A 22,001-nucleotide genomic window follows, 5' to 3' on the forward strand; every position below is an offset into this window, starting at 1 on the left:
ACAAAGTCCATTGCTGCCTAACGCATTGGGACACGACTATCTCTATAACGAATACTAAACAAGGACTTCTAATGATTCAATATATATCAACAAGGAATCTTACCTTGTTTCGGCTTCTTGTTCTGCCTTCACCTAGTATTCTCTTCCAAAGGTCTTGGGCTGTAGATAACTAATACACTTAGGCTGAAAAATACTTCGCACAAAACGTTTAACAATTAAATTTAATAATTAAGCATGATAAAAAAGGGAAAGCTATATACAGATGAAAAGAGTTGTACGTTGTTCATTACAAATTCTAAGCTATACCACGCTCGTGGAGAAAAAGTTCGTAATTGAATGTTTCTGTATTTGTCCGCTAGGGGGGATCGAGGCATTCTCAACACTCCCCTCCTTGAGTTCAGTAGAGTGACTAGCTGAACTCAAAAAAAAAAGGAAAAAGTCACAGCATCAGGGTTCAAATCGATCAGGAACACGCACTTGTCTTCCAGCACGAGTTTGCAGAGGCGCACAATGAGGTGGAGCTTGCTTCTTTAGTTGTTCCGTCAATTTTTCTTCAGTTGTTTTGTTGACTTCAAGAGGACAAAGTTTTTTCAAAGGACGGATTATGATTCCGGATTTGGTTTGCAACTTAGCAGTTCGGGCATGTCCATCTTTACTTGGCAAAATCTTTAAAATACGTCCGAGAGGCCACTGAATTCTGCTTACATTGTCATTCCAAATTATCACAATGTCCCCAACTTGCAGAGCTTCTGAAGTTTTGGTCTTTGAAGAAGTTTCTCGAAGTTGACCAAGATATTCCGTTCTGAATCTCTTTCGAAGATTTTGACAGATTTCATTTCTGTATGCAAGTCGTTTTTTGAATTTTTCTTGATCTAAAATATCGAAATCTGCAACACCCACCTGTCTTATTTCTTGAAGGAACATCATTGGTGTTATTGGTGATAGCTCCTCCGCATCATCGGACACATAAGTCAGGGGGCGTGAATTCATTACACTCTCACAGTCACAGAGAACTGTTACCATTTCCTCGTAATTCAATGATGTTCTACCCAGAACCTTTCTTAGGATTCTCTTCATCATGCCAATTAAACGTTCCCAAAATCCCCCATACCAGGGGGCAGACGGGGGTATGAAATTCCAGGTAATTGATGACAGATTGGATTCAGTTTTTAGCTTTTCCCAATCAATGCTTTTTAGAAGGTTCTGTGTTCCAACGAAATTAGTTCCATTATCTGTGTAGACAACTGACGGTCTTCCCCTTCGTGAGATAAATCTTCTAAGTCCCAAAATTAAGTTTTCAGTAGAGAGGGATGATAAGAGTTCTAAGTGAACAGCCCTAAATATAGCACAAGTCACCATCAAGATCCAAGTTTTTTGACCATCTTTCAGAATGAGGGGACCAGCCAGGTCAGCACCTACAATTTCAAAGATGGCTGCATCCTTCACTCTATCTGCTGGCAAAAGACCATCTGGTACATTGGGAGGTTTAGAATGAAAACGTTTGCAGATGACACAAGATTTTATGGCATTTCTTATAGTTTTTCGACTTTTCAAGATCCAAAATTCTTCACGTAATGTAGACATCAGTAACTGAATTCCACAATGTCCTAATTGCTTATGCTTCCAATAAATCAGATTTTTAACCACAGTATAATCTGAGGGAAGAACTATTGGAAGACGAAATTTGAAATCATCTTCTCTCATAAATACTTTAGTTTTAATTCTGATCAGTCCTTCATCATCAATAATTGTTTTCAAAGAATTCAGTCTCTTATTTCCATCGTTGGCAAAAGCATCCCTTTGGACACATTTCAGAATTATTTTCTCAGCATTTTTCAATTCTTTATTGTTGAGTTCTCCAATGATTCTGTAATTTTCTCTTTTCTTTGAATTTTCAGTGAATCGAAAAATCCATCCGGTTATTCTCAACAATTTCAAATAAGATGAGTAGGGGAGAGTGGGGTCAATTGTAACATTTTTTACTTAACTATTTTTAACTAACAAAAAATCCAATATATTATTAGTATTAATTGACAGACGAGTAAAGTAGACTATCCTCTACTAGAAAAAAAATAAATACCTGATTTTAAATATTATTATATTAGTTATTAACAATTTTTGACAGTCGCGCAGTTGTTACAATTGTCCCCACTTACGGGGTCAATTGTAACAGTTCATAAATTCAACTGAAACATAGTTAATTATACATATTATCATAGTTGTGATATATATTTTTATTGATCAAAATAGTAGTGATATTTTAGGAGTAAAAATAATAATGAGCAGAAACCTAAAGGGTTAAACTTTTAACTTTAAGGGGTTAAAAATTTTAATTTATTCTGTGAAAGGTGACAAATAAAATAATGCACATGCAACATATTATAAATGATATAGGAAACTATTGGTGGTTCTTAAAGAGTTAAGTAATGGTTTGTAAACATAGGATTATTTATTTTCAGCTGTTACAATCGTCCCTTTACTTATTGTTACAATTGTCCCCAAGACTCCATTTCAGCTTCATTTGTTAAAAACAATGCTAGTTAATTAGCAAAACTAATCTTTTTTTTCATTGAAATGTTAATTAAAGTGTCCTCTTACATATTCGGTTACTAATTTTTATTTGTTTAAACAAAATTACTTTGTTACAATATAATATTCTAATACCAAAAAAGTACTTGCGTGGCGTGAAAATATCTTTTGTGATGTAACTCCTTCAAAAGTACATAAAAATGGTTGCCATCAGGGGTGTACAGTCCGCAAAAAAAAAAAACGAATCACCCTGAATAACTTTCGTTCTAATGATCGGATTTTCACGAACTAAGTGTCAATCTTAATGGTTCCTGGGGGTGACCTCAAATATGTTAATTAATTAGTGCTAACTATTAATTAAGTTACGAAATCAGACACAAAAACGTACTTTCTCTGAATAAACATATATTTTTTTTTACATATTTGGAATCTAGACCCTTGAATTAGTGGGGGTAGACAAAATTTTAAAAAAATTGGGTGGTAAATTGGGCCGCAATGAATGTTTATATATTTGGCGATAGTCCAGAAAACCGCCAAAAAAAGTAGCCTGCGCAAATAAATATTTTAAGGTAACCCATTGACTAATTCAAAAGAGGAGTGCTTAATTTTACTAGGTTGCTACGCAACCAAACTCTGATAGTAAAAAAATTCAAATAATGTTCAGTGATTGCTCGGAGGGGCTTAATTTATTGTTAATAGAAAATATCTCGAAGTTTCCAGGCCATAAACAATTTTTTTAGGGGATTTCTGTCCAAAAATCAAAAAAAAAATTATTTTAATCTCCTTTGAAAAGTAAATTTGAATCGATTTATAAATTATTTATGATAGTTTTTAGAATTTAAATACATGAACTTTTTATCTGATATTGTTTAGATTACACTGTTTTTACTATATTTATTCGAGGATTTTATACTAAAATAAAATGAGCATAACTTATTATAGCTATATACAAAATTTTAGGGATAATCATTTTTACAGTTTTAATCGAGTCTTCTAGGCAAGAAAATTTGAAGAAAAAAAAAGTGCTTGAAAAATAAAATGTAGATTCTATAATAATTCTAATGCACATTCACAAGGCTTTCTATAATTTACGATATTTCTTTTTTCTATAACTCAAGGAATTGCTGAATGTTTAGTGGCATTTTAAAAATATTGAAATATGTTATGTTTAAGAATAAGATATTGAAATAATATGTTGCAAATTGTAGGATTCATTGCTTAAAAAATCGCTTCATTCTACTAGATATTTAGGTTACATAGTTTCCTTTGGATAAAGATGATTAGCAAATAGCATCCTCATGTTTCGATACATTCTGAAACTTATACGTTCGCAAATTCACCATAAAATGTCGCACAGCATATTCTTCAATTACGATAAGCTACATTTACCAACAAATACTGCTACTATGGTTATTTTTGCGTTCTTATATATATCTGATGATCTCTTTTTAAACAGAGCTCGTAAGATCCTTAAGATACTGAAATGGGGGCACAAAAACTTAAGAGATAAAATATTTAATTTCATTAACTCAAAATATCTGGTGTCAAAATGTTAATTTTTAAGTTAAAAATAACTTTTACAATATTGATGTTCTTACATTTTTAAAGACCATATGAATCCTGATAAAATATTAAAATGCATATGTTTACTTTAACTAGTGTAAAATCCTTATCAAAATAATGATCAAGACCCAAATGTAAAACAGTATAATTGACGATAAAAACTCAACTGGCTTCAAAACATATGAAGAGGGAAGTAAAAGTCGACATGTTTCGAGTTTTCAAATATAATCGCTCATTCTCAAGACTTGTCAGGCTTGGATAACTTGTGACTTTTATTATTGGACGCTCAAAACATGTCTATTTTTATTATCATCTATTATTTTTTTAAATCAATGAAGTTTTTATATTTTCGATTCAGTTTCTTGGGATTATCCATTTAGTTACACAACATATTAAATTATTTCACTCGATATTAAAATAAGTTTTACATATGTTATAGGCACAGGTTCTTAGATTGAAAAAATAATAATTCACTACTTTGTAAAAAAATTAATGCAATAAAAAAAAAATTTTTTTTTTTTTTGCAGCAAGCCTTAACATTTTAGTTTAGGGTCATAAAAAAATTCCGTTTACAATTGAAATTTCAAAAGTCGAATGTGAAAATGAAATGTCCCCTAGTACCAGGAATCGAAATTAAATAGTAACAAGGACAACTTTTTTAAACAAGCTAGCGTTTCCGTCCTACTCGAAGTTGTTTGAAAAGGTATTTTTTATATATCGATTCCAAAGTTTATTCTACCTATATTTCAGGGTATACTTTCGGAGTATTTCGATCGAGTTTATTTTTACACCCTTATTTGCTTAAAATTATTAAATAATTTACTTAAAATAAATTATTCAAGCTACATGATTTAATGCATTTATAGTATAATAATAAACGGAGCTTCCGACGCATATCCTTAACCTTAATACCGCTATCATTAAATAAATGGAATGGATAAATAATAAAAGTTAATTTTTCCCTCGTTTTAATCTTCAAGGAATAATATGTTTCGATCAAACAGATTTCATTCTGGAAATAGCGAAATTATTGAGTAGGTCCCTTGGAGCAATATCATTCTTATACTCTTTTGACGAAATATAGGAAAAATTAGTTTTCACAGTTTCTGTAAAAAGTATGTTAGCCTACTTGCCACGTTTTTTTTAAAATTTTTTTAATTAAAAGAAGTACGGAAATTGTGTATTTTTTATAGCATTTTTTTTAAAAATCAGATGACTCTAAAATTGGCACAGCTTCGGAATCCTTACAAATTTCAATTTTTAGTATTTCCTGCTTAACAAAATAAGGCATTTTCCTGATAACTAATTATACTACAATAATATCTTGGAAATCATGCTAAAGTAAAAAATTAAACAAAATAGTTTAGTATATTATCAGAAAAAAAAATCTACTTGGTATCATAAAGAGTAAAAGATATAATGAAATAATTAGTGAATCACACGTGGCCAGATAATTAAAAATTTAATTTCACAACTAAGATAGTAGGACGACATTTAAGATACTGAGATATTTTAAGACACTAAAAAAATTGGTTACGTATTCCATAGCTTTTTATGTTCGGTATCTTTATCCTCTTTATAGTGACTTATAAAACATCAAAACTATTTTAGATAATCTATGTTGAAGTCGCGAGAAACAAAAAAAAAAAGACAATCAATAATTTATACTCTTTTTTCAAAAAAAATAGTATGCTTAGTAAATAATCAGCTGTTTTGCATTAAATAATTTTAAACAGCTGAATGTTTTTAATTTCTTAACAAGGTTTTATTCTTAGCTAGCAGACAATAATTCTTTAAAAAAAACTTGACTATAATTTGAAAAGGAAACCTAAATTAAAGAAAGTCTAAATTAAAGTTCTAAAAAAGTTATTAGTATATTAATGCAGAAATAATAAACGTAAAATGGAAAAGAATAAGAATTTTAAAATGTTAAAATTTTATTAAATAGTTGGTAAAATAGTTCTGCGATACACTTCCGGAAATTTCTTTTAAGATTAGGATGATATAGGGTAAACCAAAAAATGAAGGAGCATTTCATAGATATTTCTTAGAAATAAGATTTTAAACGTTTTAATTTAGATTGATTGGTAAGAGTAGCTTACTACCTAACAATAGGAAGTCCTTTAACAATGCATTTAGTTATCTGGTCTTTGAGTCTTCTCTGGAAAAAGTTATGAATTTGTTAGTATCTGTTCAACGCCTTGTTTCTTTGACAAAATTATAAGGTCAGTGTTTGTTGTTATCCGTTTAAACTACAATTAATTGCATATAATAATGCTTTTTCTTTTCATTGTGAAAAAAAGAATTCAAAATATGGTCATTGAAGTTACGTTTTATTTATTTTAAGCATCATAACATAAGCAAGTACTGAGATTAGGGGGTGTTTATTAACTGGATTACAGAACGATGAAAAACCAATGTATAAACAAGTGTTCCTTTACTGGGATTTTTTCAAGTTAATGAAAATAAAAGAAAAATTTTAATTTTCTTGTACCTTTTGTCATATTATAAATCAAAATTATGTTAAAAATAAAAAAAAAACAACTTCTAACCAGTGAAGGAACAGGCATGTTCCTTCACTGAGAATAGATTTCCCAGTGAATGAATAGTATGTGTGAAATATGATTTTACTTGGATAATTAGTAGTTCAGCGACATAGAGGACTCCTAAAATTCAGTTAAATGTTGTATGAATAGTTCCTATAACTATTTCATTTAAATATGCAAATTTAATTCCTAAATTTATTTAAAGAATTATAATAATAATTAATTTATTATTTATCTTTATAAATGTAGTGATTAGTTATTACATCATATCTTAGACTCCTTAATAAACTATGTTTATTAACTAAATATAACAACTAAATATAATAATAAAAGCTTGAATGGAATCTTTGCAGGATTTTGTGCCAATAATTAGCTAAATTATTATCCTATTGCCGTCTTTAATGTCCTAACGGGAACTGGTAGGAAAAATCCATTTAAAGACAATTATCCAGGTGAAAAATGGGTGAAGTTTTCTTAAGGTGACATCCACCGATAACTCAGTGCAATGCGAAGATAATTTCAAAAGGCAAAACTTCCCTTAGAGAATAATATTCGAAACACTGGTTTTAAGAACTTCAGAGAATCTTTAGGAGGGAAATAGCCCTGGCATCCTTTTATAAAGTGATTGCATTTACAATGCGAATGAAACAAGAGTTGAATACTGCCCTTAAACGGAAAAAATCTGCGGCCTTAAAAATTATAAGGATTTATATTCTAAAGTACCTAGGAAAGAAAAAGTACCTCCATTGGTAGTTTTTCCTTACAGAAGAATTCGTAGAGATATTACAGAATCAGTCCCTGCTACACATTTCATTGGAAAAAGCTATTCATGAAATGAAACGATGACCGCAGCAACATTTTACAAATATATTGCAAATGTTTCTACCCATGGCTAATTAAAAATGCAATCAAATTCCTAATTTTGCTTCTTCTGGATAGGTATAAATCTCATATCAATTTGAAACGGAGCAAGTTTTGTTCCTCAAAACAAATTTTCTGGTTTAGTTTTCTACGTAATTCTTGGAAATCTCGTTAGATTTTGAAAACAAAAGAATTGTAAAACAATATGTCTTGAAAATTTTACATCCATTTTTAAATAAGATTTGAGGCATCAACTGATGAAGTTAAAATGCTTTTATGAAATGCGATATTTTTTCATTCGATGTAGAAAACGTTGACTGTAACAAATGCATGGAAAACAGACACCAAGAGTTAATGAGCAAGACAACTTATCAACAAAACACATGCTTCGAGAGTAACGATGCGCTATTTCTTCAGAAGCTTGAGAAGGAAATCTCACAAGTTATGTTGCAAATTTTTAAAGGAACATTGACAGAAAAGTTTAATCTCCCAAATATCCAATAGCCTGCGCTTTTCTCAATATTGAAGAATTTATTTCAAAAAGAACAATTGTATAATCAAATTTTGGCTCTGAAGCTGAGACAACTAACATTAATAATGAAAGTATCTTGAAAACCGATTTTGAGATAAGTCCTCTTGAGGCATTGTTAGTTGCAAAAACGATTGGTTTCATAAGTAACTACTAGATATAAGTCAATGAGAGATGGGTTTTACTCAAACTTCGAAACTCCTTTTTCTCATTTATTATCCAGTGAGGAATTCTGGAAATGGAACTGGAAAATCAAAAGAAATTTCAAAGATACATTTACATTGGCCAAAAATTTGGAAAAAAGAGGAAGGTTAAATCAAAAGAAAAAGAAATAAATTACTTATGACGAAGAGAAAAAAAATACTTAAAAAGATTTAAAAAAAAGCTTAAAAAATATGAGGAAAAGATTAAACAAAAAAATGATCGAATTATAATAATAATAAAAACATCATCAGATTACACAATGATAAATATTCATAATTTAGAACGGACTATTAAACTGTGAGAAAAAAATGAAAAACATTTTTTTAAAATTATGTATTCAAACATATTTTACTTTCCATTCCATGACTGAAAAAAAAGTAAAATTTTCCACATTAACTATGGTTATATGTCGTAATTCCAAGAAAAATCTTGTTTTTAGACATTTGTGTGGCCTATGGATTCCTAACGAGCATCAAACATTATCAAAATTAAGTGTTCATTCTCTGGAAAATTTAGTGTTTATTCACTGGTAAGAACTGTTCCTTCACTTGGTCATCTTACTACTTATTATTTAAACCACCAAAAGCTTAAAACAATATTATGTAAGTTATCTAACTTTTTTTACATAATTTGCATTTAATAACAAACATGTCGAAACCATCATTTAGCTAAAATTACAAATTTTGAAATTTTTATGAATTTTTTTTAAAGGCAAGCTAAGCTTAAGTGTTCCTTCATTGTTTAGTTGACCCTATAAGATGTTGAGAAATTTGCGATGTTGTGACAGATGTTTAAAAATGTTGACTACGTATTTTTATTAATATTTATAAAATATATATTCAAGAAATTGATAAATATATTATTCCAAATCTATGCATACGTATGTATATTATTGAATTGTATCAGTTATTGAAAAACAAAATAAAAAAAATAAAAAATAATCACATTAAATAAGCACAATCTGGTGTATTCTATCAGAAGCACTCTTTTTTAAAACTAGACATTTGTTGAATAAAGTGTTTTTTATTCAAAATTCTTTACTAAATTGCAAATAAATTATTAAATGACTAAAAAAGAAACATCGTATTTTATAGTGTGAAAGAAATAAAAATAAAAAGATTAGCAAACGATTATTAGCGAAAAAAATATGAATGAAATTTTACGCTACGCGCGCGAAGTCAAGTTTCTCCGAAGTTTATCACATTTTAATATTAATCGCCCCAATTAGTTATTTCTTTATTGTCGCCAAATTATTTTTTTAAAAATAATTAATTTTAATTTTTCTCAGCTTCTAATAAATAAAAACAGTTGAAACTTCAGATTTTCCAATTGAAAAATATGTTGATTAAAATGGTATAAAAAAATTCATACCTTATAATTCAACTTTTTTTCATACTCACTTTAATTAAATAATAGAAAATAATAAATAATTATTAAAAATTATTTTTTGCATGAAATTATCTTTGGGTAAATGAGTTTTATGAGTGGGTGCAATTTTTTTTAAATTGCTTCATTAGTTTTGAAAATATGACTGAAAACGCAAAAAGCGAAATTAACATTAAGGGGTACGAACTTTGAATCGCTCTCCTGACCAAACTATGGGGACCACATTTCCCAGATTGCGGCTACCCCATATATTTTGAAGGTTAAAAATCCAAATATGTAAAAAAAAATGCATGTTTATTCAGAGAAAGTACGTTTTTGTGTCTGATTTCGTAACTTAATTAATAGTTAGCACTAATTAATTAGCATATTTGAGGTCACCCCCAGGAACCATTAAGATTGACTTTTAGTTCGTGAAAATCCGATCATTAGAACGAAAGTTATTCAGGGTGATTCGTTTTTTTTTTTGCGGACTGTACATGTAGATTTATTAAATACACCTTGTGCGCCACCTAGGAACCAAATCTAGAACCCGACACTCGAAATTTTTGCTCTGTTACAATCGTACCCTGTTACAATTGACCCCACTCTCCCCTACTTGTTGTAAAATTTTTCACTCTCCTTTACGTTAGTAGCAGTAACTATAGTCTTTCTTTTTTCTGCATTGATTGTATCGATATTTGGCAATATTTCGCTCTTCTGCCACCTTTTTTCAGGTTCTTTTAGATAATCAGGACCATTCCACCATTCAGACTGCAGAAGAGTTTTTGCTGAGCAACCACGTGATGGTAAGTCAGCGATGTTTTTATTTCCAGGAACAAATTTCCATGAATTGGGGCAAGATAATCTTCGGATTTCTCTGACTCTATTTTCCACAAATGTACCCCATGGTACGTCAGTTCTAATCCAATATAAGGTATCCATAGAGTCGGTCCAGTAGTGAGTTTCTACATCTTCGAGTTTCAGATCCTTTTTGACGGATTCTGCTAACCTTGCTCCAATGCAACATGCCAAAAGCTCTAGACGAGGGATAGTTATGTTCTTTAACGGAGCTACTCGGGATCGAGCCTGGACTAACTGACAGGTTACATCGCTCTCAACTTTAACTCTAAGGAAAACACAGGTGGCATAGGATTTTTTGCAAGCATCGCAGAAAACATGCAAAGATAAACTTCCTGAATGGAGTGTGAACTCACTCAATCTTCGGGGTATTTTCACGTTTTGCAGCTCAAAAAGTTGATTTTTTCCACTTATGAAACTCTTTAACAATATTATCAGGCAACTTACAGTCCCATGAAACTTTGATTTTCCAGCATTCTTGTAAAATTATCTTTGGAATCAAGGTTAATGGTGCAGTAAATCCAATTGGATCAAAAAGCTTGTGAGCTAATGAGAGAATACTTCTTTTCGTTACAGGTTCATCCTTAAATTCCAATTTTCTTAAATCACAAGTTAAAGTATCTTCTTCTGTATTCCATAGCAAGCCTAGCACAGGTACTTCTTTTATATTCAAAGTTTCAAATGGAAATTCGTCCTTTTCAGCAATGCTAGTGGAATATCTGTTGTTACACCATCCTCTAAGATCAAATTTGGCTGATGCGAGTAGTTTACAAGATTCATTTCGAAAATAGTCCAGTTCTTGAGGAGAATCGACACTGGTGACGCAGTTGTCCACATACATCGAGTTCTTTAGTTTAGTGGCTAGATCTTTAAGATGCGCAGGGGCTTGTTCTAAGTGATGGTCTAGAGTCGCAGCCAGAAGAAACGGGCTACAGTTTATCCCAAAAACAACCCTGCAATGACGATAAATGATCTCTTTTCTATGATCTCCTTCTTTCCACCATATGAAACGCAAATAGTCTCTGTCCCGCTCATCTAATGATATTTGCAAAAATGCTTTCCGAATATCAGCGATGACTCCTATTTTTCCAACCCTGAAGCGATTCAAAACTGAGGGAATTAATTCAATTAAATTAGGGCCTTTTTCAATACAGTCATTAATGGAAACAGAGTTTCGAGTGCGAGCAGAGCCGTCAAAAACGGGTCTACATTTCGTAGTAGATTGTTCTTTAAATACAGCCCTATGTGGTAAATAACTAACATTCAATGTTGAAGAGGCTTCAGGTTCGCCAACTCTCTCAATAATCCCTTCAGATTCCCATTCATCAAAAATTCTTTCATAATCTTTAAGTTTGTCAATTGATTTTAAAGATTTTATCGTGTTCTTTAATCTTTTTTCTGTCAAGGATTTATTATCGGCAAGAGGTATGTGTCCATCTAACCATGGAAGGCAAACTTTATACCTCCCGTCATGATCCATCGTTACAGTTTCTTTAAAGTGTTTTAGAGCAAGATCCTGTAATTCTTCTCTAGATCGTTTTTCACAAGGATCAACAATTCCCAATGTATCTAAATCCCATAAATCTGTGGTTTTTGCATCATTAACATGAAGGGATAGAACCAAAAGCGAACTATCAAATTTATCATGATTGGTTGACTTTCCCATTACAGTCCACCCTAGATTGGTCTTTACTGCCACTAAGCCACAAGAGAGATGTTCTATACGATCTGTTATAAGCTTTCTTGCAACGTCGGCCCCCAATAGTAAATGTATTTCGTTCAAATTCCTTTCATGTAAACATTCCTTACTTTTTGGGGAAATATCACTCAAAAATATACCCTTTGACTCTAGATCTTTTAGCAACTCAAAATTATTAGCCCTGGGAATATTCGTACAGATTTTCTTTTGATCCATAGCAACTAACTCACAACTACATTTTCTATCGATACTACTTAACTGCAAAGCGAATCGATTATGCAATTCTGTTGATTGAGATCCTCCAAAAAGTCCATGAGTAATTTCTTCCTCACCCAATTTTTCTAATCCCATTCTTTCAGCTACAAATTTACTAATGTAACTCTTTTGACTACCTGAATCATAAATTCCCCGGATAAAGTGCTCTTTACCTTTATTGTGTATACGAACAATCAATGTTTGCAAATATACAGTTTCAGATGATGTTTGATTCGTTAGTACATTATCTTCAGAATTAGGACTATTTTTATCTTTAATATCACGGTCAAACTTAGAAAAGCACAAGACAGTTTGATGTTTACCTTGGCATCTACTGCACACAACCTTAAAACGGCAAAAGCGTGCAATATGGCTTTTATTTTCTAAACATTTGAAACAAATCCCCTTCTTTAACAAAATATCTTTTTTCTCTTCAACGGATAAATCATTAGCATATTCACATACGGAACTCTCATGTTTTGAGGAGTCGCAAAAACCGCATAATTTTTTATTCATGTTTTCATTTATTTCAGAAGAGATTAATTCTGAAGCGGAAATGAATTTATTTTTATTTTCTGATTTATTATATTTGAATCGAGTATCGGGAATATTTTGCTTACGGCTGGTAGAAAATGATTCAGAGAAGCGGCGGGATCGAAGGTCATCCGCATGATTCATTATTGCAGATCGTTCTCTAGAATTTAACTCCTTGGAGAGAAAGCTCAAAAGTTCTTTTATATCTGATTCAGTTTCACTTTCCCGTCTGTTATATTCTAAGACTAAATCAGGCGGTAAAATTTTAATGAGAATGGGGCATAAAACATTTCCGTAATTTTTACAGACTAATCCTAAAGATTCTAAACTTCTTATTTGTGTATTTATGTTATCATAAAATTTTCGGAAAGAAATTACATCTCGTGAGTTCTTTAATGGTTGCATATTTATGATATTATTCATGTGGGCGTTAATAAGAATATCTGTTCGAGCAAATCTTTCTTTCAATAATTTGACTGCCGTGTCATATGTTTCTTCAGAAATAGAAAAACCTTCTATTGTATTCAGGGCAGTTCCACCCAAATGAGCTTTTAAGTAATTAAACTTATCAATTTTATCGAGAGTGTCATTGTTATGAATGGCCGACTCAAAACTGTTCCAAAATGTCAGCCATTGTTTAAACTCGCCGTAAAATTTGGGAATGCTTAATTTGGGGAGTTTAATTCGAATACTTTCTTTTTGTTCACTTTTATAATTTCTAGACTCATCAAGTCCTAAGGATTCCTTATTTTTAGATTTTTCAATCGATATGTTTTCGTTTAATTCCTGAATTTTCTTTGTAGCGCGGAATTTACAACGAACAACTTTTTCACTGTACTCTTCCGATTTCAAATATTCGTCTTCAAACTCTTCTGGTGTAAACAAAACTTCTAATTCTTTGTTAATCGATTCAAGTGATTCATTTTTGTTTAGAAGAAAATGCAAACACTCTTCTAAAACACTGATATCTGACACTTCTGTTTTAAGTTCAGTTTCTAATACATTCAGCGCTTTAGTAACAGACGATCTAAGCAAACCTCTTTTTTTCTTTAAAATTGTTACCCGTTCCTCCATTGTTTATTTTTTCAATTTAGTGCAAATTTATATTTTTCAGTTCAATTAAATAAGTGCTCAAATTAAAAAAGTTAGCTACGTCCCAGCAGGGGATGCCATATAACGAATACTAAACAAGGACTTCTAATGATTCAATATATATCAACAAGGAATCTTACCTTGTTTCGGCTTCTTGTTCTGCCTTCACCTAGTATTCTCTTCCAAAGGTCTTGGGCTGTAGATAACTAATACACTTAGGCTGAAAAATACTTCGCACAAAACGTTTAACAATTAAATTTAATAATTAAGCATGATAAAAAAGGGAAAGCTATATACAGATGAAAAGAGTTGTACGTTGTTCATTACAAATTCTAAGCTATACCACGCTCGTGGAGAAAAAGTTCGTAATTGAATGTTTCTGTATTTGTCCGCTAGGGGGGATCGAGGCATTCTCAACAATCTCAAAACACATTTCACTTCAATATGTTTAATGCAGACCATCATCATCACATTCGGAGCTACGGCCAGAGTGGGCCAAGAGAAGGTCTTGCTTAGAACTCTTCCAGAACAGCCTATTTCTAGGCCTGGTCTGCTAGAACTTTACCCCAAGATATATGTAAAACTTATTTCAACAGAATTACGCTATCGTAATTTTAGCCTTTCTTTTTCCAACAAGTGAAGGGCTTTACGGCAAAGATCTTCTTCACCAGATTACTTCGATGGGATATCTTGAATTTTAATACTTTGAAAAATATCAGACTCTTAAAAAATTCATTAAATTTCTGAGTTAAAAAGTCGTTTCCGGAAGTGGTTTCTTTTAATGAGGAAACAATGTTTCCCTACCTTTCTATCAAAAACTACAATATTGTCGTCGAGTACCGAAGCATTGGAGATCACCTTTAACATAGGGTGATCACGAAGATCTATAGCATCAGATGACGTTTTTCCGGTAGACTGTTCTATGCTTTTTAAAAACTAAGAAAAAACTTTTAATTTTTTAATTTTGAGATACTAAATTTAAGACGCGTTGTAATACGTTTTCTATGGTCATTCCTCTTTTATTTTAATAAATGTCATACTTTCTGAACACTTACATCTTCATTTCGAATCGCACAATATTCTTCATTTTTAGTTGAGAACTATGTTTCGGAACCATTGAAGGACTGACCTAGTGGAAGTTTATTAGAAAATAAGCTTTGTTCTTTTAGAGAGAAAATAGGACCTTAAATAAGGTTTCGCTTTTCGACTTAAAGCAATTCTAATAGGGTAAATACACCGAAGATTTATTACTATTATTAGTGAATATATCCTTTTCTCTCGTTTTCTTGATGGCACAGGAAAACTACTCAATAATTACCAAGGGGTAAGTAACAAAAATATATTTAAATCTTTAACATGTTCAATACGGTACAATGGTAGACATTACTACTCCTACATTACAATGAAGATGTATTTGCTTTTTACAAAAACTTTGTTTTCAGTTACGGTTACAATCTAATGATAAACTCCGCCATCTATCGGTGGTTCAATAACATGTATTTCTACATAAGGTGCGTCATCGCTTGCTGGCCACTGTTTATATGTTTGGTTTGGTATGGTTAATATGGTATGTTTTATTTATTTATTTATTATTTTTTTAAATTAAATGCACACCTTTGAAAGCGAATTCTTACTTCATACTCATAATTTCGGATATTTAAGCTGAGGTTTCCTATTCCTAGGCAGTTTCAGGTTTCAGGTTATTAATAGGATCACCAGGTTATTATCATCAAATTTATAAAAAATGATGCTTATGCTTTCCTTATCAAATACAGGCTAATTCATAAAGGTTTTAGATAAGGGCCATAAGTTAGGATCATTCTGAATTTCAATGATTAGGGATAGTTCTGGATTCGTACTCGAGTACTGCAATTTTAGTTTATTTTGCAGGCTAGAATATGTGCTAAAATGCTAAGGTCATCAGAAAAATGGTGAGAGGCTGTTATAGTTGCCCCCTTATGTAACTCAATTTAAACATTTATTCATCATTATTTACCTTAATTCAATATAAATTCCGGGTAATTTTTCTGATAAGATATATCACCTTCATAATGTTATATCGTTTATCGGTATGTTCATAAATGACATGAAAATGATTAAATATAATGAGGTGATAAAATTAATTAGATTGTTAAGTTTGTAATTGATGACAATGTAAATTAATACTTAGAAAGTCACACGTAATTAATTTTGACTGTAATTTTTATAAAAGAATAAGCTCTATAAACTCAATTCATTATTTTTTTGATATTTGAACCAGTATATGGATCTATCAGATAATCAAGAAAACAGTCCTGTTTCTGCAATCTTCCATATTAGTGTCATTCTGCCAAAACTGACATCCAAAATATGTAAGCTAAATCGAGCGTAACGAGCTTCAGTACCTGAAGACAATAGCCGACCGACTTTGGTACAGACATCAGGATAACATTTCTCGTTGTAATTTTAACGGATCGATACCAGGCATCTGCATCATTGCCTAAACAGATGTTAATGAAAGGAGGCAGAATTGTTCCGTTTTCCTCAATTTCAAGAGTACCTTCTGCCTTCCCCCGTTTATAACAAACAGCTGATCCGGTGGGAATACAATGGAAACCACCCGAATCCAGATAGCCTTCTTCCTTCACCGATCCCCCGTTCTAGGTCCCTTTTTGTGTACCAATATAGGCCAACAGTTACTGCAACAAGGTGAAAGTTTCTCGCCTACGCCTGGCCTAGGCGCGATAGCACCGTTAGAAAAAGAATTCTCTCTTGTTGCAGCTGCCTTGCTAGGAAGAGTCTTTGAACTCCAACAGTGGAAAGGGGACTTTGGTTTGTTTGGATGTTTACATATGAAGATTACCACGTCATGAGGGTTGTGGTCACTTTCTAATTCCGTCAATCGGTGCATTGGTGCAAGGTGCTATGGGTCAAGGCACTCTAGTGTTGTTTTTCCTGTTTATTGTAAGGGGAAAGTAAAATTATTTCCTTCAGTGGTCAATGATCTGAGTGGTCAATTCTATTGTGAGTGCGATGACCCAAAGGATCTCGTATTAAAAATTTCGATCTGATATTCTGACTTGTTCACTTAAAAGGCTGTGTATTGTTATTTTCACTTTAAATTGAATTCTATGGTGAATATTTCCATTTCTTTCAATTGAATGCCCTAATACCTACCTACATTGTAAAATAATCAGCATCAAATTCGAGTAATCCTGAATGAATCCGTAAAATTCATTTTTACCGTAAAATTTTCAACACATCAGTTACTTCTGATTTAATGATCAGATCATCACTAAGATTCGACTTTAATAATTCAGAAACCTTACCTAATATGCTAGTTTATTAGTACAGACAATATTTTAAGTTACTCAATCAGACCCTAATACATATTTTTCTTGAATGAACATTCAATTTCTTTTGATGGATTCCGATTTTGTATGCACTTAATGGGATTAGTTACCATCTGAAAAATTCGATAGTTGGGATAAGTGAGCGGTCAAAAGTTAAGGTAACCAAAATATTAAATTTACTTTTTTCTTGAAATTTTTAAGCGGGTAAAAATTTCTACCACATTGTTAAAGTATTAGATAATTTCGGGTAAAATATTATTTATTACTTAATTTACAAATGGTCAAAAAAAGTTTTTAAACTGTAAATTTTAGAAAGTCTACTTTAATCTGAAAAATTTTAAATGAAAAAATTCAATATTTTTGAAGGGAAATGATCCACTAGTTCTTAAAAACAAAACTTAAAATAATAATAAAAATAATAATAATTAACACTTTGCTTTTGTTTATTCAGAGAAAGTATGTTTTTGCTCCTGAAAATATCGTCTGCACAATTTAAAGAGCATATTTCAGGTTAGGTAATCGTTTGATTCGAATCAACCGTGGAATGCGCTGTTTTAAATTTATCATCAGTGAATCGTATTTGTTTATTTTATGGTTTTTATGCTAATTTTTTGCAGGGCATTTTGCTCTCATTTGGTGTTTGTTTAATACGTCTGCCTTGGGGTATCCTCATGAAATTCTAGTTATTTAACTTTTTGCCAACTCCAACGGGTTAGGATGGATTTAAAATGCAAACCAATTCCACTCTATTATCCCATTTTCCCTCAAGTAGAAATGGACATATAATATCAGTAGAATGGACATATAGTTCTTTTAAAACCACGTCTTAATTTTAAAATACATATACAGTTTTATCAATGTATTATTTTACGAAATATGTAAGTTGATTCTGACTTGACATAAGTTAAATTCACAATTACTGAAATTAAATTTTTAAGTATTTCTGATGAACGAAATCGTTTATACCAAATCTCTGTCTCCGATAAAAAGACAATTTTAAACAAGTTTAAGACAACTTTTTAACCATTTGGCGGAGAAATTTTGATAAACAACTTTTTCTTACTTTTTTCATTATTTCATTACAATTTAGGATGAAATAAGTGAAGAATATTATATTTAGCATTTTAATAATTTATGGTTATGAAATACAGCATGAAACAGCTATGTCTTTTTCTTCTTTAAAGGTAAAATCTTCCGAGCATGGCTGACTTCCAAATGATAATTTTTCAAATGTGCACTTGTTTGCAGTTATTTAAATTTAAAAGAAACAGTTATTCATCATTCAGATTTCTTTAATTTATAAAATCAACTATTGATAAATTTTTGAATATAAATAAAAAAAATTAAAACTACTTTCTTGAATTTTATTTTAGTACAAATATAATTCTGGTAATCTAAAATATTTTTTTTTGATAAATAATGGACTGTTTTTCATAATTAAAAAAATACTGAAATATATTTTTGCTTGTAATTAAGAGCATCATGAAATATATATTAAAGGGATACCGTTACCCTATCTGCGTCAAAGAGTTATTAATTTCTAAAAATAAACTTCCCTTTTAATATAAAGCATAAAGTCAAACTTAAAAAATTGTAATCCAGGGTTAATACTATAAGTTACAGACTATTTCACAAGAATCGATTTGTTGAGCTTTAATTTCTTCCACTGCAGACAAATCTTTCTTCCAGACAAATTTAAATAATTTTTTTTCTTAAATTTTTTGCATTGTTTCCAGTTCTAGCTGTGTTTTATTATTTTGTTGTTGCTTTAATTTGGCTGTCAGCAACAACTATCAAAGTTGATTGATACCTTCTCCGATCAGCTGATTGACATCGATTCAGCTATCTAGCTCAGCCTTGCTATCCTGCAATCGATCAGATTTAGTTATCCTACTCTCACTTTTGAGAATAATAAAGAAGGATGCTTAGTTGGAGAAAAAAAATTTAATTCTGTTTCACTTATATCAATTTTAATTATTGATATCGCTTTAATTTGGCTGTCAACAACAACTATCAGAGTTGATTGATACCTTCTCCGATCAGCTGATTGGTATGACAACGATTTAGCTACCTCGCTCAGCCTTGCTATCCTGCAATCGATCAGATTTAGTTATCCTACTCTCACTTTTAAGAATAATAAAGAAGGATGCTTAGTTAGAGGAAAAATTTTTTTATTCTGTTTCACTTATATCAATTTTAATTATTGATTGCTCTAATTATTGATATCGCTTTAATTTGGCTTTCAGCAACAACTATCAGATTCGATTGATACCTTCTCCGATCAGCTGATTGGTATGGCAACGATTCAGCTACCTCGCTCAGCCTTGCTATCCTGCAATCGATCAGATTTAGTTATTCTACTCTCACTTTTAAGAGTAATAAAGAAGGATGCTTAATTAGAGAAAAAAAAATTAAATTTCTTTTCACTTTTATTAATTGTCTTTAGTTATGCTTGCAAATAAGATACGAAGATTTTCGGTATAAATTATTATTCGCCAAAGAAAATCAATTGTAGAATGACTAACAAAGGCTATCGGAAGGAATTTATTTATTTGGCAAAGAATAATCTAGAATGGTAACTTACAGACTTATTACACATTGTCTAAAACAAATCAGGTTAATCGAGCAATTAATGATGTATTTTCTAATGACTACAACTTTTTTTATGATACTTTTACTTTTCTTTTCTTATGATATTTATTATAATTAAAAAGTATCAGCTCCATTTAGAAACAGAATAGTACGCGGCAAAGTTTTTTAGTTGTTTAGAACTTTCAAGTCCGATAAATATCGTTTTCAGAACGAAATTAAAACATATTTCACACACAGACAAAAAAAAATTCCTATAAAATTTACGTACTTTATAGTGATAAAATTTCTGGTAAATAAATAAATATATAAAAGTCATGCATAATTCTGGTAAAAAAAAAAAAAGTCAAGATATACGGTATTGAAACTATTCACTTGGTAATTTTTCCGTTCACGTACTAACGATTTACAAGAAATTCTGATTTTCATAATTATAGTTCTTATTACCACACATTTAGTAAATAAAATATACTAAAAAATACATTTAAATAAAACATTACATTTAAATAAAACATTACATTTAAATAAAATATACTAAAAAATACATTAAATGTTTTGCCAGGCTCTAATGTATCATGATAAAATTACCAAATTTTGCCATATTTGCCTAATTTTATCCCATATTATAAAACCACATTTCATTGTTAACTTTACCGAAATCATTAACAAAGAGCTTCAGTACAAATACCGAGCTTTTGGGTGTTACAATAGAACCAGAGACACAATAGATTTTACCATATTCTGCTAGTTTTGACCATGCTTTTTTCTTCTCATTGCATAACTTATTTAAGCGACATGCAATCTCTGACAATTAAAAACAATTTAATTGTTATGCTCGAATTGTTCATTGTTTTCAGCAAAGCTTATGGGGAGAATTTCATTTATTAAAATTCATTTATTTATTTTTATTTTTTCACCAAGTTTTTTCGTCTTTATATAGAATAGTATACTTACGTTAAGAATTTTCATTTCGGGTTTTTGAACGAATTTAAAATACATTTCCCCGTATTGATTCAATCGACTTGTAATATTTTACAAATATAAAATTTTTTTAATTCAAGTACTCGCATTGTTCATTGTTTTCAGCTGCACTTACGGAGAGAATTCGATTTTTTTGACAAAGTTTCCCATTTTAATATAAAATAGCACTCGACGTTAAGAGATCGAAGTCACAGCTTGCAATGCAATCGCCAGCTGTATTGCCGAAAAATTGAATAAAAAGAGGGGAGACGGGTGGGAAAAATAAAAATTCGATTGGAATGCAATGGAAAATAACGGAAGGTTTCCCTTTTTTCCCTGTTTATCATCTGCCATCTATATTGCAGCTGGTAGAACCACGTGCCTTGCACAGTAGCCCAGGCAGACGTTCGGACAGACACCCTTTGCACGGGAGCAGACGATTCTGAAATTAACCCCACCAGCCTCCCTACCAAACCATTCCATTTACACCACTTCCTCAGTTTCTAGCATTCGACGACCCTACAATAAAAGAAAAAATCTAAAATTCATACGGTAAAGCATTCGAGAAAAAAAAAATTAACTCCCTCATTTTTTTAGTTTTGTTTGTTAATTCTTTCAATTTTTTTTATTATTATTCTTTAACTGTCTGCACTTTCCTTGGCGGTGTTATTTTTTAAAATTTACTTAAAAAATTTTTTTTTATACTTTCCGGAGAAAAATGAGATTTTTTCCCGTGAATTCTTCCTTATATTGGCGCTCGTTTTCCTGAACTTTTTTTTTTTTTTTTTAAAAAAAGTCGTTTTTTTTTTTCTGTTTCTTTCTGATTGTTATGTGAAAGAAACTTTGCTCGGTGAAGTAACTGAAAAAGCGCAAGCAAGTTGGTATTACTATTTTCTTCTTCTTTTTTTTTTTAATATTATTTTTCGTACTAGTAGGCTGAAAATCTCTTTGTGATATTTGTCGGAAAAGTTTTAGTTTCCGAAGGAAGTTCGACTTCTTTGATATTTGTTGACACAAAAGGAAACCTTTCAGGTAAACATTTAGAGATTTAAAACTGTTTCGTTTCGATAATAGCTTGCAAAATG

The 22,001-nt window shown here is 30.9% G+C and overlaps 1 protein-coding gene across 1 annotated transcript; it reads right to left on the minus strand.

The window, feature by feature from the left end:
- Positions 1 to 447: 447 nt before the first annotated feature.
- Positions 448 to 14,017, minus strand: LOC122269971 (uncharacterized). The gene is made up of 4 exons (XM_087162208.1): positions 13,030 to 14,017; positions 10,866 to 12,792; positions 10,214 to 10,723; positions 448 to 1,798 (listed from the first exon to the last, which is right to left on the minus strand). The coding sequence occupies exons 1-4, from the start codon at positions 14,015 to 14,017 to the stop codon at positions 448 to 450; spliced, it is 4,776 nt and encodes a 1,591-aa protein (XP_087018334.1).
- Positions 14,018 to 22,001: the final 7,984 nt, after the last annotated feature.

Source organism: Parasteatoda tepidariorum, chromosome 4 (assembly GCF_982258835.1).
Source record: "Parasteatoda tepidariorum strain Cologne lab strain chromosome 4, Ptep-v5.0, whole genome shotgun sequence".
NCBI lineage: Eukaryota > Metazoa > Arthropoda > Arachnida > Araneae > Theridiidae > Parasteatoda > Parasteatoda tepidariorum.

Bases quoted from the DNA above. Each gene is read 5' to 3' on its own strand.
- LOC122269971 (XM_087162208.1), bottom strand. From the start codon at position 14,017: ATGGAGGAACGGGTAACAATTTTAAAGAAAAAAAGAGGTTTGCTTAGA. The intron at 10,724-10,865 runs GTGGAAAAAATC...TGTTTTCCTTAG, and splicing joins ATTGTTAAAGAGTTTCATAA to AGTTAAAGTTGAGAGCGATG. The intron at 1,799-10,213 runs GTAGGGGAGAGT...ATGTGTCCAAAG, and splicing joins AGTGAAAAATTTTACAACAA to GGATGCTTTTGCCAACGATG.